Genomic DNA, 18,319 nt, shown 5'->3' with positions numbered 1-18,319 from the left:
CCAGTATCCTACTCCATTTAGGGTCAGGTCTAGCCCAATGCTGTAGACATCACTGGGCTTCTCCAGGGCTGGTTCACCTCTGTGAAATCATGGCTCTGTTTTGCCATATTAAACCATATTCTCGTTCACAGAGGGTCTGCTCTGGTTTAGCTAGTGTTTACTTCTTCCATCCAAGGGTCCCTTCCCACAAAGTCTCCTCCTCTAAATAGCTTAAGTAATCAATTTTTTTTCACTTAAAACTGCCCTGTCTAGTCCTAAAAAGACAAATACTGTATGATTCCACTTATGTGAGGTACTCAGAATGGTCAAAATCATAAAGACAAAGTATAATGGTGGCAGCCAGGAGCTAGGGGGAGGGGAGAATGAGCAGTTACTGTTTCGTGAGTATAGAGTTTCAGTTTTACAAGATGAAAAGAGTTATGAGGATGGATGGTGGGGATGGTTGCACAACAACGTAAATGCATTTAATCCTACTGAACCGTACACTTAAAAATGATTAAGACAGTAAATTTTATATGTGTATTTTGCCGCAATAAAAAAAAGAAAGAAAAAACTGCCCTAACATAAATCCATTACTTTGGGATTTTTTTTACATTACCCAGAGTACCCTATGGTGGGCTGATGTTGGCCGCCATATATCCACATCCAAATTCCCAGAACCTGCAGATGTTATCTTATATGGAAGAAAGGTCTTTGCAGATGTGACTAAATATTTTCAGATGGGGAGATTATCCTGGATTATGCATATGGGCCCTAAATACCATCACGAGTGTCCTTATAAGAGAGAGGCAGAGGGAGGTTAGACCCCCACACAGAGAAGGTGATGTGAAGATGGAGGCAGACACTGGAGTGGTTCAGCCTCAAGCCAAAGAATGGCAGCAGCCAAGAGAAGCTTGAAGAGGCAGGAAAGGATTCTCTCCAGAACCTCCGGAGGTAGCACAGCCCTGCCAACACCTTGACTTGTGACTTCCGGGCTTCAGAACTGTGAGAGAATCCATTTCTGTTGTTTTAAGCCACCAAATTTGTGGTAATTTGTTACGGCAGCTACATGAGATTAATACATACCCAAAACAGGTTTTTTATGCCTCTTGCTAGGGAATACATCTTTTCCTTTGGAGTTTGACTTCTGTCTGGGGCCACAAGATAATCATTACCTCTGTCAATGCTCAGATAGGGTGACTGAAGTCTCATTTCAATCCTGTTGTCACTCTAGCCTTCTTAAAATGGAATGACACATGTATTGCTTGAAGGTCAATAACATTCTGATGCATTCAGAGGCTAGTTAATCACTTTGATCATTCCTAATTTGCTCTCTTTATGTACTGGTTAGGTATAGGCAAATTGTGCATGGAACTTGCAAGAACATGAGCTTAGAGGAACCATTGGCTTGCATCACAGTGCTTCATTCCAAGAGCTTCATGGAGATATAATAGAGTCAGCTATTAATGAACATTGGGAAATTTATCCATTCCCTTAACAAATATTTATTGAATTCCTTCCAAGTGCCAGGCAAAGCAACAGGACTGCCCTAGGTAATAGGGACTCTGCATGATCAAGATAGTCAAGGTCCCTACCCTCAAGGAACACTCATTCTGTGGGATGAAGAACAAAAACAAACAAGTAAATAACTAAGGTAATTTACAATAGTGTTAAGTGCCATGAAGAAAATATATGAAAGTATTAAAGCAGTAGCTGGGATATAGTAGGTGCCCAATAAATGCTTGTTGAATGAATGAGCAGGCGGAGACTATGGGTATGGTTTGGAAGAGGCAACACTAAACATTATAGTCATGGAAGAGTGTCATCTGAGAAGATAACACTTGAGGCAAGACAGAAAGGCTGAAAAGGATCTGGACAAACATCTCGCCACTGCAAAGGCTCAGAGGTGAGCACAGCTCCCATGGTCAAGGAAGAAACTGAGTGTGGCTGGAGCACAGTGAGCAAGAGGGAAGTGAGAGATGAGGTTGGAGAGCAAGGCAGAGGCCAGAGGCTTAGAGAGTATGGCGTTTTCTCTAAGTGCAAGTAGTCATATGATCTCATTAACATTTTTTAAATTTCACTCTGGCTGCTATATGACAAGTTTATATCATTGTTCTGCACCTCAAGTTCTTCATTTGTAAAACAGCGTTAGGAATATTTACCCAGCAGAGTTTTTGTAGGGACAGAAACATTTAAAGCACCTAGCATAGTGTCTGGCAAATAGTTGATGCTTTAGCATCATCATTACCAGCCTGGCACTTAGGGCTTTGCTCCTCATCTGCCTGATGTAAATTCTGAGAAGGTCAGAGCTCAGGATTCCTATCCTAAATTAAGCTAAACTAAAACTTAGAGCTCTCAAAATCACTTCCCTCCCCAAATAGCAGAAGGAAAGGAATCAACATTTTGGGCTTAGATGAATCAGGATAAATTCCTGGAGCTGGAGATGGGGTCACCCTCCCTCAGCCATGTGAGGAGGGGATAAACACCGGAACAAAAGCACAGCTCTGACAGGAAGGAAGAAGAGGAAAATGGCCGCTGGGTGAGTTAGCAACAGGGTCTGCTGCAGACTGTGTGATATAAAGTCTCTTTCATCTCTCCCTTGCCAAATCTTCATAAATTCCACATTGCTCTCCAATGCTTGTTTTCAAGTAAGTATTGGGAAATGTATTCGTTTCCTAGAGCTGCTGTAACAAATTCCCATAAATTTGGTGGTTTAAAACAACAGAAATTTCTTCTCTCACAGATCTGGAGGCTAGAATTCTAAAATCAAAGTGTTACCAGGGCCATGCTCCCTCTGAAGGCTCCAAGGAAGAATTCTTTCTTTCCTCTTCCTACCTTCTGGGGGCTCCTGGCAATCCTCGATGTTCCTTGGTTTGTAGCTGTATCACTCCAATCTCTGCCTTTATCTTCACATGGCCTTCTTCTGTGTGTCTGTGTGTGTGTGTGTCTGTGTGAGTGTGTGTCTGTGTGAGTGTGTGTGCCTCTCCTTTTATAAGGACACCTTTCATTGGAGGTCCTTAACTAATTACTTCTGCAAAGACTCTATTTCTACATAAGATCACATTCACAGGAACCTGGGGTCAGAATGTGAACATATCTTTCGTAGGGACACAGTTCAGCCCATTACAGGAAGTGCAACTCAAAGAAAAGGAACAGAGGACAGCAGACATCTGGGATATTTAAGGGCAGCCCTCATAGTAGCTACTGCACAGATAGCGTGTCCCAAAAACCAGTGATTCCTTCAAGGCTGTGTAAAAACCAATGCCATGGTCTGATCAAGACCCAGTCTACTGAATCTCTGCCAGGTAAAGCCTGACTTCAGCATGTTATTAGGACCAGACTGGGCAGCCTGGAGTGAGCAATTACTGCACATTCTGCAAGTCCCTTCTTGCCACCCTATTAGCCAGACACCTGACCAGATTTAAGCAGCAAACAATTCAAGGTTTACCTCTGATAAATTCTGGAGTACTGATGATCAACGTTGTTGATTAAGGGTTGATCACGGACTTCAACTATCAAGCAACTGACAGGATTGACTTTCTAAATTAAGAAGCATACTGCCGACCTTGCTTAAGTGGAAGGCCATTCTATCTGTATATATTGTGATTGCATTTGTCTCCAAATAACAGAAATGCCAAAAACACTGTCTTAAATAAGAGATGTGTCTCATTGGTGAGTTCAGGGCTGGTTTGAGAGCACAGAGATGTCATCCAAGATCCAAGCATCTTCTGTCCTCCTGTTCTTCCATCCTCACAATCAAACGGTGGCTGCTGCATCAAAACATGTCTGCATTACAGGCTTGGAGAAGCAGGAAGCAGCAAAGGGCTAAGGACAAGCTTTCCCCTTGCAAGCTTTAACTTTTTATTTTTAATTCAGGAAATAGATAAACTCGAGGGACTCCCACCTACACTTCATCAAGCAGAATTGTGTCACTGGCCACTCTTAGCTGCAGGGAATCTGGGGATTTGATTTGGCTTTGCTGCCTGTATGGCCGAAGGCCAGGGAAAAGAGGAGTTAGAGAGGATGTGAAGGAGCCCGACAGTATGCACCCTACTCTCCTTGCCAGATTGCAGGTTGCAGGAATGCCTAGGGGCGGGATTGCCTAGGGCCAGAGTTCAAGATTTTACTCAAGAAGCAGGTTTTAATCTGCTCAAATTCTTAAACAAATGCTCAACTGAAACTTTAGAGTTCCACATCCCCAAGAAATGTTTTCTTGTGGGGTAGATCACCTGCGTCAGCATCACCTAAGGTTCTTTATTTTAACCCACATTCTGGTTCAGTAAGTTCAGTAAGGATGGAGTTTAGGAATCTACATTTTAATGAACACCTCAGATAATTCTTATACTTGCTAACAGTTGAGAACTACTGCCATAGGAGAAAAAATTTAGCCTGTGAAAAGTTTTATAAATTATTGCCTTAAATCATAGAAAAGGCTCAGTATGAAAAATCTGATCCTGAAAACATAAACTCTAGGATGACTTAGCTGCACAGTGTGTCCACAGGTCACAATGAATTGACGTGTTGAGTAGAATATAGACCACTTAAAATTTGGGGAAAGTCTCTCAAAGACAGTGATCATACTTCTGGTATAATCAATGTTGAATTGTGTGTTTAAAAATCATTCGGATATCCAGTCAAGTTTGATATAATGTGTGCTAATTATAAAAAATGTAGAATGCATACAAATAGAAAGATGAGAGAAAATGACCAGAGTTCTTCCAGCAAAAGGCAATAAATATTTAACATTCTGATGTATTTCCTTTCAGTTTTTCTATCATGGGATTTCGTTGTGACCTGTGACCTGTTTGGACTTAAGAGAAAAGTTTTCTCTGGGACATTTCTTAAGTCCTACCACAGAGTTATTCTCACAAACTATAACTATTCATACTGAAATTATTTATAAACTTCCTCCAGGTATTATTCTGAAAAAGAGGGCACAACTCTTCCACATTGTTGAATGCCCACTGGTGTGGCCAGTCCTTTCCAGTCTGTTAGAACTGGCCGTAGATTTATGCAGCTATGTAGTGTTGGGATTGTTGATAATACCCTTGGGATGTCTCCCAAATCCCACAGTTTCTCCATTTGTGAGATTTTCATTTTGATTCTTCTCTTAGTCATCTGGCCTATATCTCTGATTAATTTTTTAAATATCCAAGGTGGTATATTGTGTGAGTTCTTGCAACTCTATTGCTTTCACACATGAAAAACAACTTAGAAGCTATTAAATTATTATCATAACCTCTTCTCAAGATCCTGCATGTTGACATTGTTCCATTGTCCTCAACACAAGGAAACATCTGATATCACTTAATTTATGTTCTTTTCTTTCTCCTGCAGGGATGTTCAAAGGATATTTTTTTAAAGATTTTGTTTTTCCTTTTTCTCCCCAAAGCCCCCCAGTACATAGTTGCATATTTTTGGTTGTGGGTCCTTCTAGTTGTGGCATGTGGGATGCTGCCTCAGCATGGCCTGATGAGTGGTGCCATGTCCATGCCCAGGATCCAAACCAGCAAAACCCTGGGCCACCGAAGCGGAGCGCACAAACCTAACCACTTGGCACGGGGCCAGCCCCTCAAAGGATATTTTTCAATACCATTATTTTTTAAAACTTTGCTGGATATGAGCAATTTTTCCTAGAATTTGCTGAGCTCTTTTTCTCTTCATACCACAGTCTTCGTCTAGCTCAAAATGGTTTTCTTCAATTATATCTTCATTTATTGCTTCAGATTCCTTTTTCAGGATCACTTATTATTTTTTGGTTACATAGTTATTGTTTCTCAACCATATTCATCTTCTTCTTCCTGATAGTTTTCATCTCTTTGTTCTTTCTCCCTGCATTCTTTGGAGAGTTGTTATCCTCCTCGTCTCTGATTTATTTTATGCTCCTTACTGCCTCTCCCCTGATGCATATGTTAATTCTGCTACTGCACTTTTTCTTTCCTTGCATTGTTTTTTTATTTCAACTAGCTTTCTTGTATTTCTGCCTTTATCCTAGGTTGATCTCTCTTTTTGCCTCATGGTTCCTATTTCATAGATTCTGTTGTCCTCCTGTGCTTTTTGAGTACACCAAGCATTTATCTTCTAAAATTTACTTTACTTTACTTTGCTTTCTATAAGAAATCTTTTTCAGAAGCAAGCTCTTTATCTGCATCTTAGGATCATACTCTCTTTTCCTTCATTATAAGATCTTTTCATAGGCCTTGTTGTTGTTGTCGCTGTTGTTGTTTTGTTGCTGTTGACTTCTCCTTGAGTGGAGCAGACTATATATCCAACTTTGGCAGGTAGAGTAGGGTAAGCAACACAAAGGGTAGGTCGAGTATTTCTAAGAACCACCAGACACACACACACACACACACACACACACACACACATTTCACTTAAACTTCTTGCCTGATACTCTCAGATATTCCTGAAGGTCAAGTTATTGTGCATCAACCTAGTTCAAGTTGTGATATTTAGTAAGTGTTGATCTTGTGTGACTTTTCTAGACTGAGGCTGAATCTTCATCCCTAACTATTGCAGTCTCGGATTAAGCCACAGAAGCTAAGACAAGTTTAGAATTCTCTGTATATTCTTGGTGGTCTTCTTGTCTTTGTCATTCTTTTCTTAGGCAACTGAGTACCTTATAATTAAACATGCTGCCAGCAGGCAAGCCCAAGGCTTGTCCCCTTTTAATATCTGCTCTCTTGAGTATCAAACATTATAGATTCTGTAGAAAGAGGACTCAACCATTACTTTAGCTAACTTAGAAGACAGTTTCCACAGTGTCACAGAACAAAGATAGATAGATAGATAGATAGATAGATAGATAGATAGATAGACAGATAGATGAATAGAGATTATTTATCTATATATGTATTTAGTCCACACAAAACTTGTGTCTCAGAACCAGGAGAGACTGTGGGGTGAGAAGACAGATGATTAGTACTTCCTTCCCTGAAACCATATATGCTAGATCTGTACATGAAGCACGTCTTGTATCATCCAGAAAAATAGCTTTCGATCTATACCTTCAACAGTGATATTAATTAATATTATTCTCAATTTCACCAAACCTACACCCAAAACTGAGACTTTGGCATATCATCATCCTATTGTCACTTTATGGTCTTTTGGTGTATCTTCATGGGTATCTTAATAAGAAACTAAAAGAAATATCAGGTACTGCTGGTCTGATGCTATGTAAACAGAAGTTTGAATAATATTTAACAATAGTTATCAGTCAGAATTGTATGTACCATGTGTCAGTTATTATTCTGGTCAATATCCTTTTTGGGTTGTTTTTTGTAGCCACTATATTTATTTATTCATTTTTTAAAGATTGGCACTTGAGCTAACATCTGTTGCCAATCTTTTTCTTCTTCTTCTTCTCCCCAAAGCCCCCCAGTACATAGTTGTATATTCTAGTTGTAGGTCCTTCTGGCTCTGCTATATGGGAAACCACCTCAGGATGGTTTGATGAGCAGTGCCATATCGACACCCAGGATCAGAACCTGCGAAACCCTGGGCTGCCAAAGCAGAGTGCATGAACCCAACCACTTGGCCATGGGGCCAGCCCCTGTCCTTTTGTATATTTAAGAATATTCTTCATTCTCTGCCTTATTCTATTAGGTATTTTTAGGCTATACTTTACCTAACAGGAATTGTATTTTCAATTAGACATAGTATATACAATTTAAACTGCATTTTGAAATTTTCTTTGTGCCAAAACTTTCATAAAGAAATAATGTTTTAAAATTCAAACACTAACTATTAGATTTCTTTTTTAAGTATCTGAGATTACTGAGGATACTACAGTTGAAAGAGAAATTCCAAAAGGATCCAAAGAGGACATGGAAACTAAAGAATTACCTGAAACAGGTTAGATTATAAAATAAAAGCAGTTAGTGTGTAAACATGCTCTTCAGATTGTCTTACGAAGGGCCTAGTCCCCTATTTTAGGCGTAGTATCAACTTCCTACTTATTTCTATCTTGTATGCCAGTTGATGTGTGATATATTTATTTAGCTTATTACATTAAAAGTGTATCTTGACAGCTTATAACATTGTTTTTCATCAAATTTTATTTTATACATTTTATTAACAGTTGAAGTCCATATTAAATTCATATTAATTATCCAAATAATTTGAATTTTATTAATGGTTAATAATTCATCTACAGCCAATACAAGGAACAGAGCATAATTAAAATATGAACTTATAAATGTACAGTATTGCTTAGAACGCTATTTCTTTCAAATGTTTTTAAAATATTATAAAGTATAAAGTATTTTGGCAATATGACTAAAGATATAATATTTGAAGCCTCTTTTTTTTCCTTTTACCTTTACTCAAAAGTTGTACTACCTGAGTTTCCAGAAGATGCTTATCCTGATGTCCCTGAAATGGAGCCACTTAAAGAGCAGGTTAAATCTTTCCGCTCTGCCTGGCAACTGCTGGAAGCAACAATCAATGACTCTTTCATTCAGATTTTAAAATTGGAGATTGCTGACAAAACTCCAGAGGAACTACTTCAAAAAGTGATGGAGACTATGGAAAGTAAGGGCTGTAATCATAACATTTATTGTCAAGAGCAGGTAATATTATTAAAAGCACTGTCAACGTTTAAAGCCTTTCTTGATGGTTTATGAAGTAAAACGTTCAATATATCCAGAGATGATATCTGAAATATTTAACAACTCTCACAGCGCAGGCTCCCACCAATCAGAACAGCCCTGGGACACAGACAGCACTGGTCAAACTGGCCAGTGGTCACTCGACGAATTTGTAAAGGCCTGTTTGCATACACATTTAAACTAAGAGAATCAGTCATTGTAATTAATTTTCCAAATCTTTGACTACTATGATATGCTAATATCCTTTTATCCTAAAAATATCTTCCCAGATGTTTCTTCTTTCTTTTATAGAACCTTTTCAGTACCCTGCATGGGAGTTAACTTTGGAAGATTATGATGAAGAAACAGAAGACTACCAGGCGGAAGCCGAGGCTGATGAGGAGCTAGAGGAGGAAGACGAGGAAGAGGAAGAGGTCTGAGTCTTTTATTACCGTCATTCACATTGGTCACGTCATTGAAAGTGCACTGTCTAGAGTGGTAACTAGCACTTTGGGACACCAAGAAAACAAGCAGGCATCCTCAATTTTGTAAGTAAGGATTTTCAGGGCCTGGCCCCCGGGCAAGTGGTTAACTTCGCGCTCTCCACTTTGGAGGCCCAGGGTTTCGTCAGTTCAGATCCTGGGCGCGGACCTTGCACAGCTCATCAAGCCACGCTGAGGTGGCATACTACATGCCACAACGAGAAGGACCCACAACTAGAGTATACAACTATGTACTAGGGGGCATTGGGGAGAAGAAGGAAAAATAAAAGATAAAAATAAATTTAAAATAAATAAAATCTTTTAAAAAACGAAAACATTTTCAACACACTTTGCCTCCACTCCAGCCTCACTTGACCCCTGAAATGCCAGGGCTACTTAGATAGTATATTATACACATGAAAAAGAAAAGGGGGAAATCTTTAAAAGAAATTTTCCATGGAAAAATGTACAGGTATTCGAAACAAATATTTTGTAAATTTAACAGAAGTAGGTGTCTTATGTAGACTACAGCAGTGGTATCTTTGAGAGGCTGCTTACACGATAGTAACAAGTGGTATTCTCAGACAGGAACAACCCGTTTTCAGGCACCAGTCTACTCCCTTGGCACCAACATCATAACCAGGCTCATTTGATAGCCACTCAATTCAGGCATCTATCAATAATAAAATAGGAAGTGATCCTTTTAATTTTGGGTTTTGTCAATAAAAGAAAATAATGTATTAAGTTAGATAAACATACAGTTGTAATTAATTGAACCCCAAATATCTGTGTGTCAAACAACAAGTTATGTAGTGTGATTCTGATAACAACCCTCAGTACCTTATCACGAAGACTGCTAAGCCCTTCAGTCAGGATGGCTAAAGGATGTGGGTTTTGTCCTGCTTATATTCAGATTCTCTTCTTCAATCATCCTTCTGCCTTCTTCTTCTGTGTCCGCTCTGCTCTGCAAGAGAACGTTCTCTTTCTTGTATCTGCAGGCAATTCTCAGGCTGTCTGTAATACTTACAATTTTATTTTTAAGTATGGTCTTTATTGATAATACAGTGTTTTTTCCTCACTTCCATTCTGCCTAATTTACCACGACACAGATCCGTTTTCCCTGCTGTATAAGTTTCCTAAGTCTGCCATAACAAAGTACTGCCAACTGGAAGGCTTAAACTACAGACATTTATTCTCTCGTGGTTCTCAAGGCCAGGATTCTGAAGTCAAGGTGTCATAGGGCCACGCTCCCTCCCAAGGCTCTAGGAGAATCCTTCCTTGCCTGTTCCACTTCTGGTGGCTCCAGGTAATCCTTGGCTTGTGGCTGCTTAACTCCAGCCTCTGCCTCTGTCTGCACATGGCCTTCTCCTCTTCTGTGTCTTCTACTTCTCTTACAAAGACACTTGTCATTGGATTTAGGGACCACTTGGAGAATGAACAATGATATATCATCTTGAGATCCTTAATTACGTCTGCAAAGATGTTTTTTCCAAATAAGATAGACTTTGGCTGCCAGGAGTTCTGGGAGCAGATCCTTAGAAAATTTGATCTAAGGAAAGAGAGCCCTCTATCTTTATATCCAAATGGAAAAAGAGCAAGAAAGAAGTTGGCTTCTCCCAGCTCAGTCAATTGCCCTGACTATTCGTAGTAACCAGAGGAGTTCCTATGTGACTGAACCAACCTCGGTCACGTGCCCACCCAGTGACTACGCGGTGGGAAGTTACTATGATTGTCTGGTCCACTTGACACCGAATGTGGAAGGAGCAGTTCTCCATGAGAAGAAGGGAAAGGGTCATGTTACTAGAAAAGGGAAGAAAGGTGATATGCAGCCAAAAGTAAAACATATAAGTACATCATAAGAAAAATTCTGGGAATATATATACTAAAATGTTCACAGTCATTCTGGGCAAGTTGGAGTAAGAGGGAATGGATTTACCCTTCTGCCTGAAACAACTAAAAACAGCATACAATATATGAAACCATTTTGAAGACATTGACATGACTAGTGAAGCACCATGGTTCCAGAGAAACAGCAAACAAATGAGGTGCACCCTGTGATATCCCCAGTTTGCTGTCTGTAAGGTCCTGTGCCTTGTCCAGGCCATGGTACCAGGAGGAGGGACCCAGGCAGAGCCTGGAAGAGTCCTGGATTGGAGGAGATGGAGCACAGAATCCCGAGGCACCAGAGCAGCTACAGCTTACAGAGAAGGGACCAGAGAGGAGAGGACTGCACAGAGAGGGAACTCTGGAGACCTGCAGAGCATCCCCTTCAGGCGCTCAGCCGAGCGCTGATCAGCTTTGCACGTGAGGAAACTACTCGAGGCCAGGGGAAGGACCACCTGAAAAGAAAGAGGGACTGGTACTCAGATCTCACACCGGGCCAGAAATCATGCCTGTTCCCAACCAGAGTGGAATAACCTCCCAATTCATGGGGCATTGGGTAGGGTGCTAAAAACAGTCGAGCCTCAGGAATGGGGGATAATTAGACCTGGAAGAGTACACAGCAAAAAAAAATTAAATAAAAGAACTGCTGATACATGCAAAACCTGGATGAATCTCAAAATAATTGTGCTAAGAGAAAGAAGCCAGACAAAAAAGAATGCACACTGTATGATTCCATTTATATAAAATTCTAGAAAACGCAAACTAATTATAGTGACAAAAGACAGAGCAGTGGTTGCCTGGGGATGGGCCAGGTAGGAGGCAGAAAGGGGCAGGAGGAAGGATTACAAAGAGGCGTGAGCAAACTATGGTATTGATAAATATATTCACTATCTTGCTTGTGGTGATGGTTTCACGGAAGAGTAAATATGTCTAAACTTATCAAATTATATACTTTAAATATGTACAATGTTTTAATGTCAGTTATGCCTCAATCAAGCTGTTAAAAATGTTAATAGTGGTTATCTCTGAGTGATAGACATACAAGTAATTTTTATTTTTTAAATATTTGTCTATATTATCTGATTTTCTAACATTAGAAATATATCATTTTATAACTGGAAAAAATCAACAACAAAGATATTTCCCTTTTGCCAAAGAAAAAGTACAAAGAGAAACAACAGTTCTAATGCCACTGCAGTCAGGAATCCTGCCAGGATGTGCCCAGGTGTTTGTCTGTTCTCATCAATCCTGCCTGTCCTTGGTGCGCCTTTAACTCTGTAGGTTATATATTTCTGTGTGTGTGGGAAATTCATTCTTGCCTCCCCTCCATCTCTTTTTCTCCTTTCATAAAATCTGTTACTGATTAGGTCTCCTGGATCTATCCTCCAAATATCTTACCTTTTCCCTCAAACTTTACATCTCTTTTCACTTTGTTCCTATACATGTAGATAAGTCTTCCATTCAATCTTCTAACTTACGACATTCATTGGGGTCTCTGGTTTTCTATTGAGGCTGTAACAAATTACTACAAAGTTGGTGGCTTAAAACAATCAAATTATTGTACAGCTTTCCAGGTCACTCGTCTGAAATGAATCTTTCAGGGCTAAAACCAGTGTTGGCAGTGCTGGTCCTTCCTCTAGAGGAGACTCCTTTTCCTGTCCTTCCTAGCCTCAGAAGGTCACCTGCACTCTTTGGCTTGTGGCCTCTTCCTCCATCTTTAAAGCACATCACTTCAACCTCTGCTGTCAGTCATCGCATCTCCTTCTGCCTTTGACGGTCTTTCCGTCTTATAAGGACCCTTGTCCTAATCATATTACATTGGGCCCACCTGGGTGACCTTCCCATCTCAAGAGCCTTAACTTAATCCCACACAGAAGGTAACGTGTTCGCAGGTTCTGAGACTCTTTGGGGGTCCATTACCACAATTGGTCACTCTCTTCCTCAGCTCATTTGCATATTTTTGTTGGCACTCATGCACTTTCTAGTGTTCACTCGAATCTCTATAAATGCCTTCATTATTTTTCTACTCAGAGATAGAGTTTCTTCCATCTTTGTGTTGCAGAGTTTTGTGGTCTGTTTGATCTGACTCATCTTTCAGGCTCTTCTAGATGGGTGGTCGTTTTCTCTTTTTCTTTTGGCTCAGTGGGGTTCAGGTCTATTGCTGGAGTGCTTTAGGTGACACGTTCCCAAAAGTTGTGAAAGGCAAAGTGACTTCTCTCCATTTTGGTCAGGAGTGTAGAGCAGAAAGGCCACCTGTTGGTTGCTGAGGCCTGGGACAAGCCCAGTTACCTGGATTCCTCATACTTGCCCAGATGCTGGGTCAGGAAGGACTCCTCCCATCCATACAGCTTTTTCTTGGTCTTTTGCAGACCAGAGAGACCACAAACACTCCTGGGTGGTAGTTGCTGGTGCTAACATTCCCCCAGGAAATCCACAGATCTCTGCAAACAAAATACCTCCTAGGACTTATCATCCTGATACTCTGGTCCCTCTGATGTTTGTCTCCAGGCATTCATCCAGCCCATAGCAGCAAAGAGTGCTGCACAGTCTCCTCCCCTCAGATGTCCTTGGATACCAGCCACCAGTAGCTATTTAACACTGAGGAGGTGGGGGAGAAAGGACGGGAGGGTCTTCAGATCACCATCTTTCCAGAATCTCTTGCTCCAAGATCCCACTACCACCAACACCACCACACACACATACCTCACATTCTATTTCTAAAATTTATTTAAAGATAATTCTAGGCCAACTCATTATAAGGAAAAACTGAAGTCAAAAAATGTATGCCATTTATAACAATTAATTGTAAAAACAAAATGACTCAAATGGGATCAAGATATGAAAAGCAAATGCTAGCAAAAAAAAAGAAGAAATGACATTCTGAATATCAGTAAAACTCGAATTCAAGGAGAAATGCATTAAAACAACAAAAAAGATATTTTATATTGTCAACGATAAACAAAGCCAGGTACTAGTTAAAGAGATTAGGACTGATTTTAATCAGAAATAACTATTGCAATTGTGAACTGAACTCCACTTTGTACAGAGGTGACTGGACGTTTTACAGGGAGAATTAGGGAGTAAGGAGGGGGACAAGCAGGAGCTCCGTAGAGTCGGGAAAGTGAAAATTCATGAGGGGTTAGTCAGTGGAAACTCGATTAGACCAGCCATGTCTGCTAGCTGGCAATTGTGGAAGTTAGGATTCTGTGCTCCCACAGAGACTGGGAGACAGGGGCCCTGTCCTCAGGTGTTGGCTGGAACAAACAGTAGATTTTGGGGGCAGCCCTGAGTTTTCTCAGGCAGACACTTTAAGGTGGGGGTAGGGTCATCTCAGGGAGGTGGCCTTGAGCTGTTAGAAACTATGTTAGTGTTTAAGTCTTTTTTTTTCCAGCCTAATTAAGATATAATTGACATATAACGTTTTGTAAGTTTAAGGTGTATGACATGATGATTTATGTATATATTATGAAATGATTACGAACATAAGGTTAGTTAACATGTCCACCACTTCACATAATTACAATTTTTTTTGGTGATGAGAACATTTAAGATCTATTCTTTTAGCAACTTTCAAGTAGATAATACATTACTGTTAACTATAGTCACCATGCTGTACATTAAGATTCCCAAAACTTATTCATCTTATAACTGGGAGTTTGTACCCCTCGACCCCTGGCAACTACCATTCTGTTCTCTGTTTCTATGAGTTTGGCTTTTTTTCCCCCTAGATTCCACATATAAGTGAAATCATACAACATTTGTCTTTCTCTGTCTCGCTTATTTCACTTAGCATAATATCCTCAAGGACCATCCAAGTTGCCACAAATGGCAGGATTTCCTTCTTTTTCTATGGCTGAATAATATTCAGTTGTATATACATAGACCACAATTTCTTTATCCATTCATCTGTCAATATGCAAGTCTTTATAGAACAAGGTTAAAGCCTGGTTGAGAAGAGGGCTCAGAGAAGCAGGACTAGAGTTTGGTTAAGCAAAGAATCTTCGTCAATGCTAATAGGAGGAATAAGGAATGTAGACAGTATAACAATTACAAATCTTATGAGACAAAATCTTAGAGATACAAGGATATGATGCTACTGCAGTACAGTCTTAGTACAGTCCTTTAACGTGTCTCAGAAATTGACAGCTTACACAGACAAATAATAAATAAGATAATGAAGATTTGATAAACACCCTAAATAAGCTTATTCTAATCAGTAGAGAACTCTGTACCCATAAAAAGCAAACATTCTCTTTAATGCTCATGTAAGAGTTCACAAAGAAAATCACAGCAAATTATAAAGAGTATAAATCTTCCAGACCAGATTCTCTGATCACAATGCAATAAAACAAAAAATTAACCCCAGAAGGACAGTTCCTTATCCCCCAATATAAACATTTGAAATTAAAATATATATATACATATTTTCTTTCTAAATGCTAATGAGTTAAATAAGAAATCAAAAATGAAACTACAGTCTATTTAAAACTAATTACAATTTTTTAATTATTTTTTAAATTAAAATTTTTAATAAAAATTAAAAATTAAAAAAATTGATTAAAAGATCATATATAAAAGCTTTGTTGTATGGCAGAAATAGAAATTAGAATTGCCAGATTTTAAAAAAAACCATGATACCCAATAAAATTTGAATTTAAGACAAATAAATATTTTTTTATATAAGGTACATGCTTATGTCTGGTACATACTAAAAATTATTTTTTAACTGAAATTCAAACATAACTGGGGAGCCTGCATTTTTATTTGCTAAGTTTGGCAACCCTTCTTTAAAGTGCATTTATTGAAAAACAAGAAGAGTGGAAAAGTTAAGTAAGCATTCAAATCAAGAACCTGGGAAAAAACCAACAAAATAAACCAAAAGAAAGTAGAAAGACGATTAAAGGCAAAAATTAACCAAACAGGAAAACAAGACAAAATGAAAACAGTAGACCTAATTTCAAAAACTGAAAAGCTGATTTTCTGATGAGCAATAAAATAGACAAACTTCTGGCAAGTTGAATAAGGTAAAAAGAAGCAACAATAAATAACATTTGAAACAGAAATGGGTATATAATCAGATAAAAAAGAAAGTCTTTTTAAAATTACAGGAGATTTATACTAATAACATTTTAAAGTCAAGATGAGAAAGATTTTCAAAATATCAATTACTCAAATTTGCTTAGGAAGAAAGACAAAAGTTGAGCAAATGAACATAATAGAGGGGAGTTAAAGGTCATTTCTAATGTACCTTTATTGATGAGATAATTCCGATATTGTTTAAACTCTTCCACATCACGGGAAAAGATCAATGCTCCGCAGCTCATTTGGAAGCCTGCATAACCCGATACAAAAACTGAACAAGAATGGTGCAAGAAAAGTATAGATTAGTCTCATCTTTGCACCTTTTCAGGAAGTTGTTCGTTATATCTTGTTTTGGGGAAAAAAAGGGACGTGTTGTAGAGTAATCATGTAAAGTTTTATTCCGTTGGTATTTTTTAAAGTACTGTATTTTTGCCTAAATATATGTCTATTTTTGTATGTATATTGGTAGGATATGCTTAGAAAAAAGGGTCTGGAAGGACACATAAAACTGTTAAGCATATTGATATAGTATTATAAGGGAAAAGGTGAGAGGAGATTTTCACTTTTTATGCATTGTGATGTGTTTTGAATATTTTTACAATAAGCATGTATTTTACAAAACAGAAAATTATTTTTAAATGCACTTCCACTGCTTTAAGTAAATTGCAAGAATCCTTAAAGGACTTTACACATTTTTTTTTAACACAAATGAAAATAGATGACACATTTCCAACTGAACTAAGTAAAGCATTTCCAAATTCTTATTTGATTACATACCCACTTAGTAGGAAACAAAGCAGATCCTGAGGCATCTCCCATTTGATTGTCAGTGGGGGAGAAGTTGTGGCCCTGACTCAGCTTTTACTTCCTGGGAATAATTTTATTTTAGACGCTGACCTCGTAGTGACCCTAGACCAGCGTATCCTGGGGCTTTTCATCACACCTTTGTCTGCAGAGGTCTGGGGACTCCTCACTCTCAGTTCTACTTTGCTTTCTTTATGAAAAATCTTTCTGAAAATAAAGAAGCTTCAGATGTGAACTTAGAAGGATATGAGAAACTGATTTTTAAAATGAAATAAAATGGTGTACAGACTGGCCTTCTGTGGATTGTTTTAAAGGTGTATTGTTATGGATTAAATATTATTCCAGATGCATTATTTTTTAAAATTCTGTTTAGTATTGCTTCAGTATACTTTTTAATAATGTTCTCCAAACTCTGAATAATATTTCTAGAACGAAGACAGAATTAAAGAGAAGAGGAGGCATTTGGGAGACACAAAACACTTTTGCCCAGTGGTTCTCAAAGAAAACTTCATCCTACGGCCATGCAACACAGAAGAATCAGCTAAATATCGAGAAAAGATCTACTACTTTTCAAGTCCTGAAGCTAAAGAAAAGTTTTTGGAGCATCCTGAGGAGTACGTGGCTGGTAAAGAACCATTAAAGGTGAAAACAATATTCCTGTCCTAATGATCGCCCCTGAGTCCTTTTTTAGGGACTAATTAATTACCTCCGCCATTTTACTTAATAGTGAAGTCCCCGTTGTTATCTGATATGACAATATAGGGAAAATATCTCAGTTCCAAGAACAACTTTTTGGAATATAACATAAAATAATTATCTATTTTGATTTCTACAGTAATGTCTTGTTTCAAACCAACACTTACTGTCTTTTTAGCTGAAGTGAAAAGACAGCTGAATCTGCTGCTTACTGTATTAAAGGCTAGCTATGCTGGTTAGTCTCTGCAGGAGAGCAGTCTGTCAATTATAAGATTACAAGGATTCTGGGGAAGGGTGCGATTCAGGGGTCAGTGGACTTTCAGTGGATTGACGTCTGTAGATGTGGGATTACCGTTGTTGACCTGGTTCACACCCAGAGACATGATTTTAGGGGCAAGTCCACGCCCAACTGGTTGACTCTCAGGAGTGAGGGCTGACTCTGATTTGTTGGGTTACAAAACAATGTTCTCTGAGGTGAGTTGTCCTTGATAATTAAACCATTTTAAAACTGGATCAAGTGGCTACTGTTGCCATGGCTTTAGAACAATCAGTGTTTTCCTAAGTTTGTGGGAACGTTTTTTTTCTTACTTGTTTATCACCATTGGAACAGTTTTCTATATTCTTTAAAAAATATTTGTTAAAGCCGGACACAAAAGAACAAATACTGTATGATTCCACTTATACAAGGCACCTAGAATAGGCAATTTCACAGGGACGGAGAATAGAATAGTGGTTGCCAGGGCCTAGGAGGAGGGGGGGATGGGAGTTCTTGTTTCATGGGTACAGAGTTCCACTTTG

At 38.8% G+C, this 18,319-nt stretch overlaps 1 protein-coding gene across 7 annotated transcripts in view; it reads left to right on the top strand.

Moving 5' to 3' along the window:
• Nucleotides 1–18,319, top strand: part of AK9 (adenylate kinase 9) — a 125,459-nt gene that overhangs the window by 63,980 nt on the left and 43,160 nt on the right. For all 7 annotated transcript variants that reach the window (XR_002810940.2, XM_070225404.1, XM_070225402.1 and 4 more), the window contains 4 exons: nt 7,750–7,839; nt 8,317–8,517; nt 8,886–9,007; nt 17,255–17,467. Coding sequence is in view for 6 of the 7 variants with exons in the window: in XM_070225404.1 (XP_070081505.1) it covers nt 7,750–7,839; nt 8,317–8,517; nt 8,886–9,007; nt 17,255–17,467 (626 nt within the window). In the remaining variant the exon portion in view is untranslated. The remainder of the gene's footprint in view (nt 1–7,749; nt 7,840–8,316; nt 8,518–8,885; nt 9,008–17,254; nt 17,468–18,319) is intronic.

The sequence above is a fragment of the Equus caballus genome, chromosome 10, assembly GCF_041296265.1.
Source record: "Equus caballus isolate H_3958 breed thoroughbred chromosome 10, TB-T2T, whole genome shotgun sequence".
NCBI classification, from domain to species: Eukaryota; Metazoa; Chordata; class Mammalia; order Perissodactyla; family Equidae; genus Equus; species Equus caballus.
This window is presented reverse-complemented; position numbering and strand designations above follow the sequence as displayed.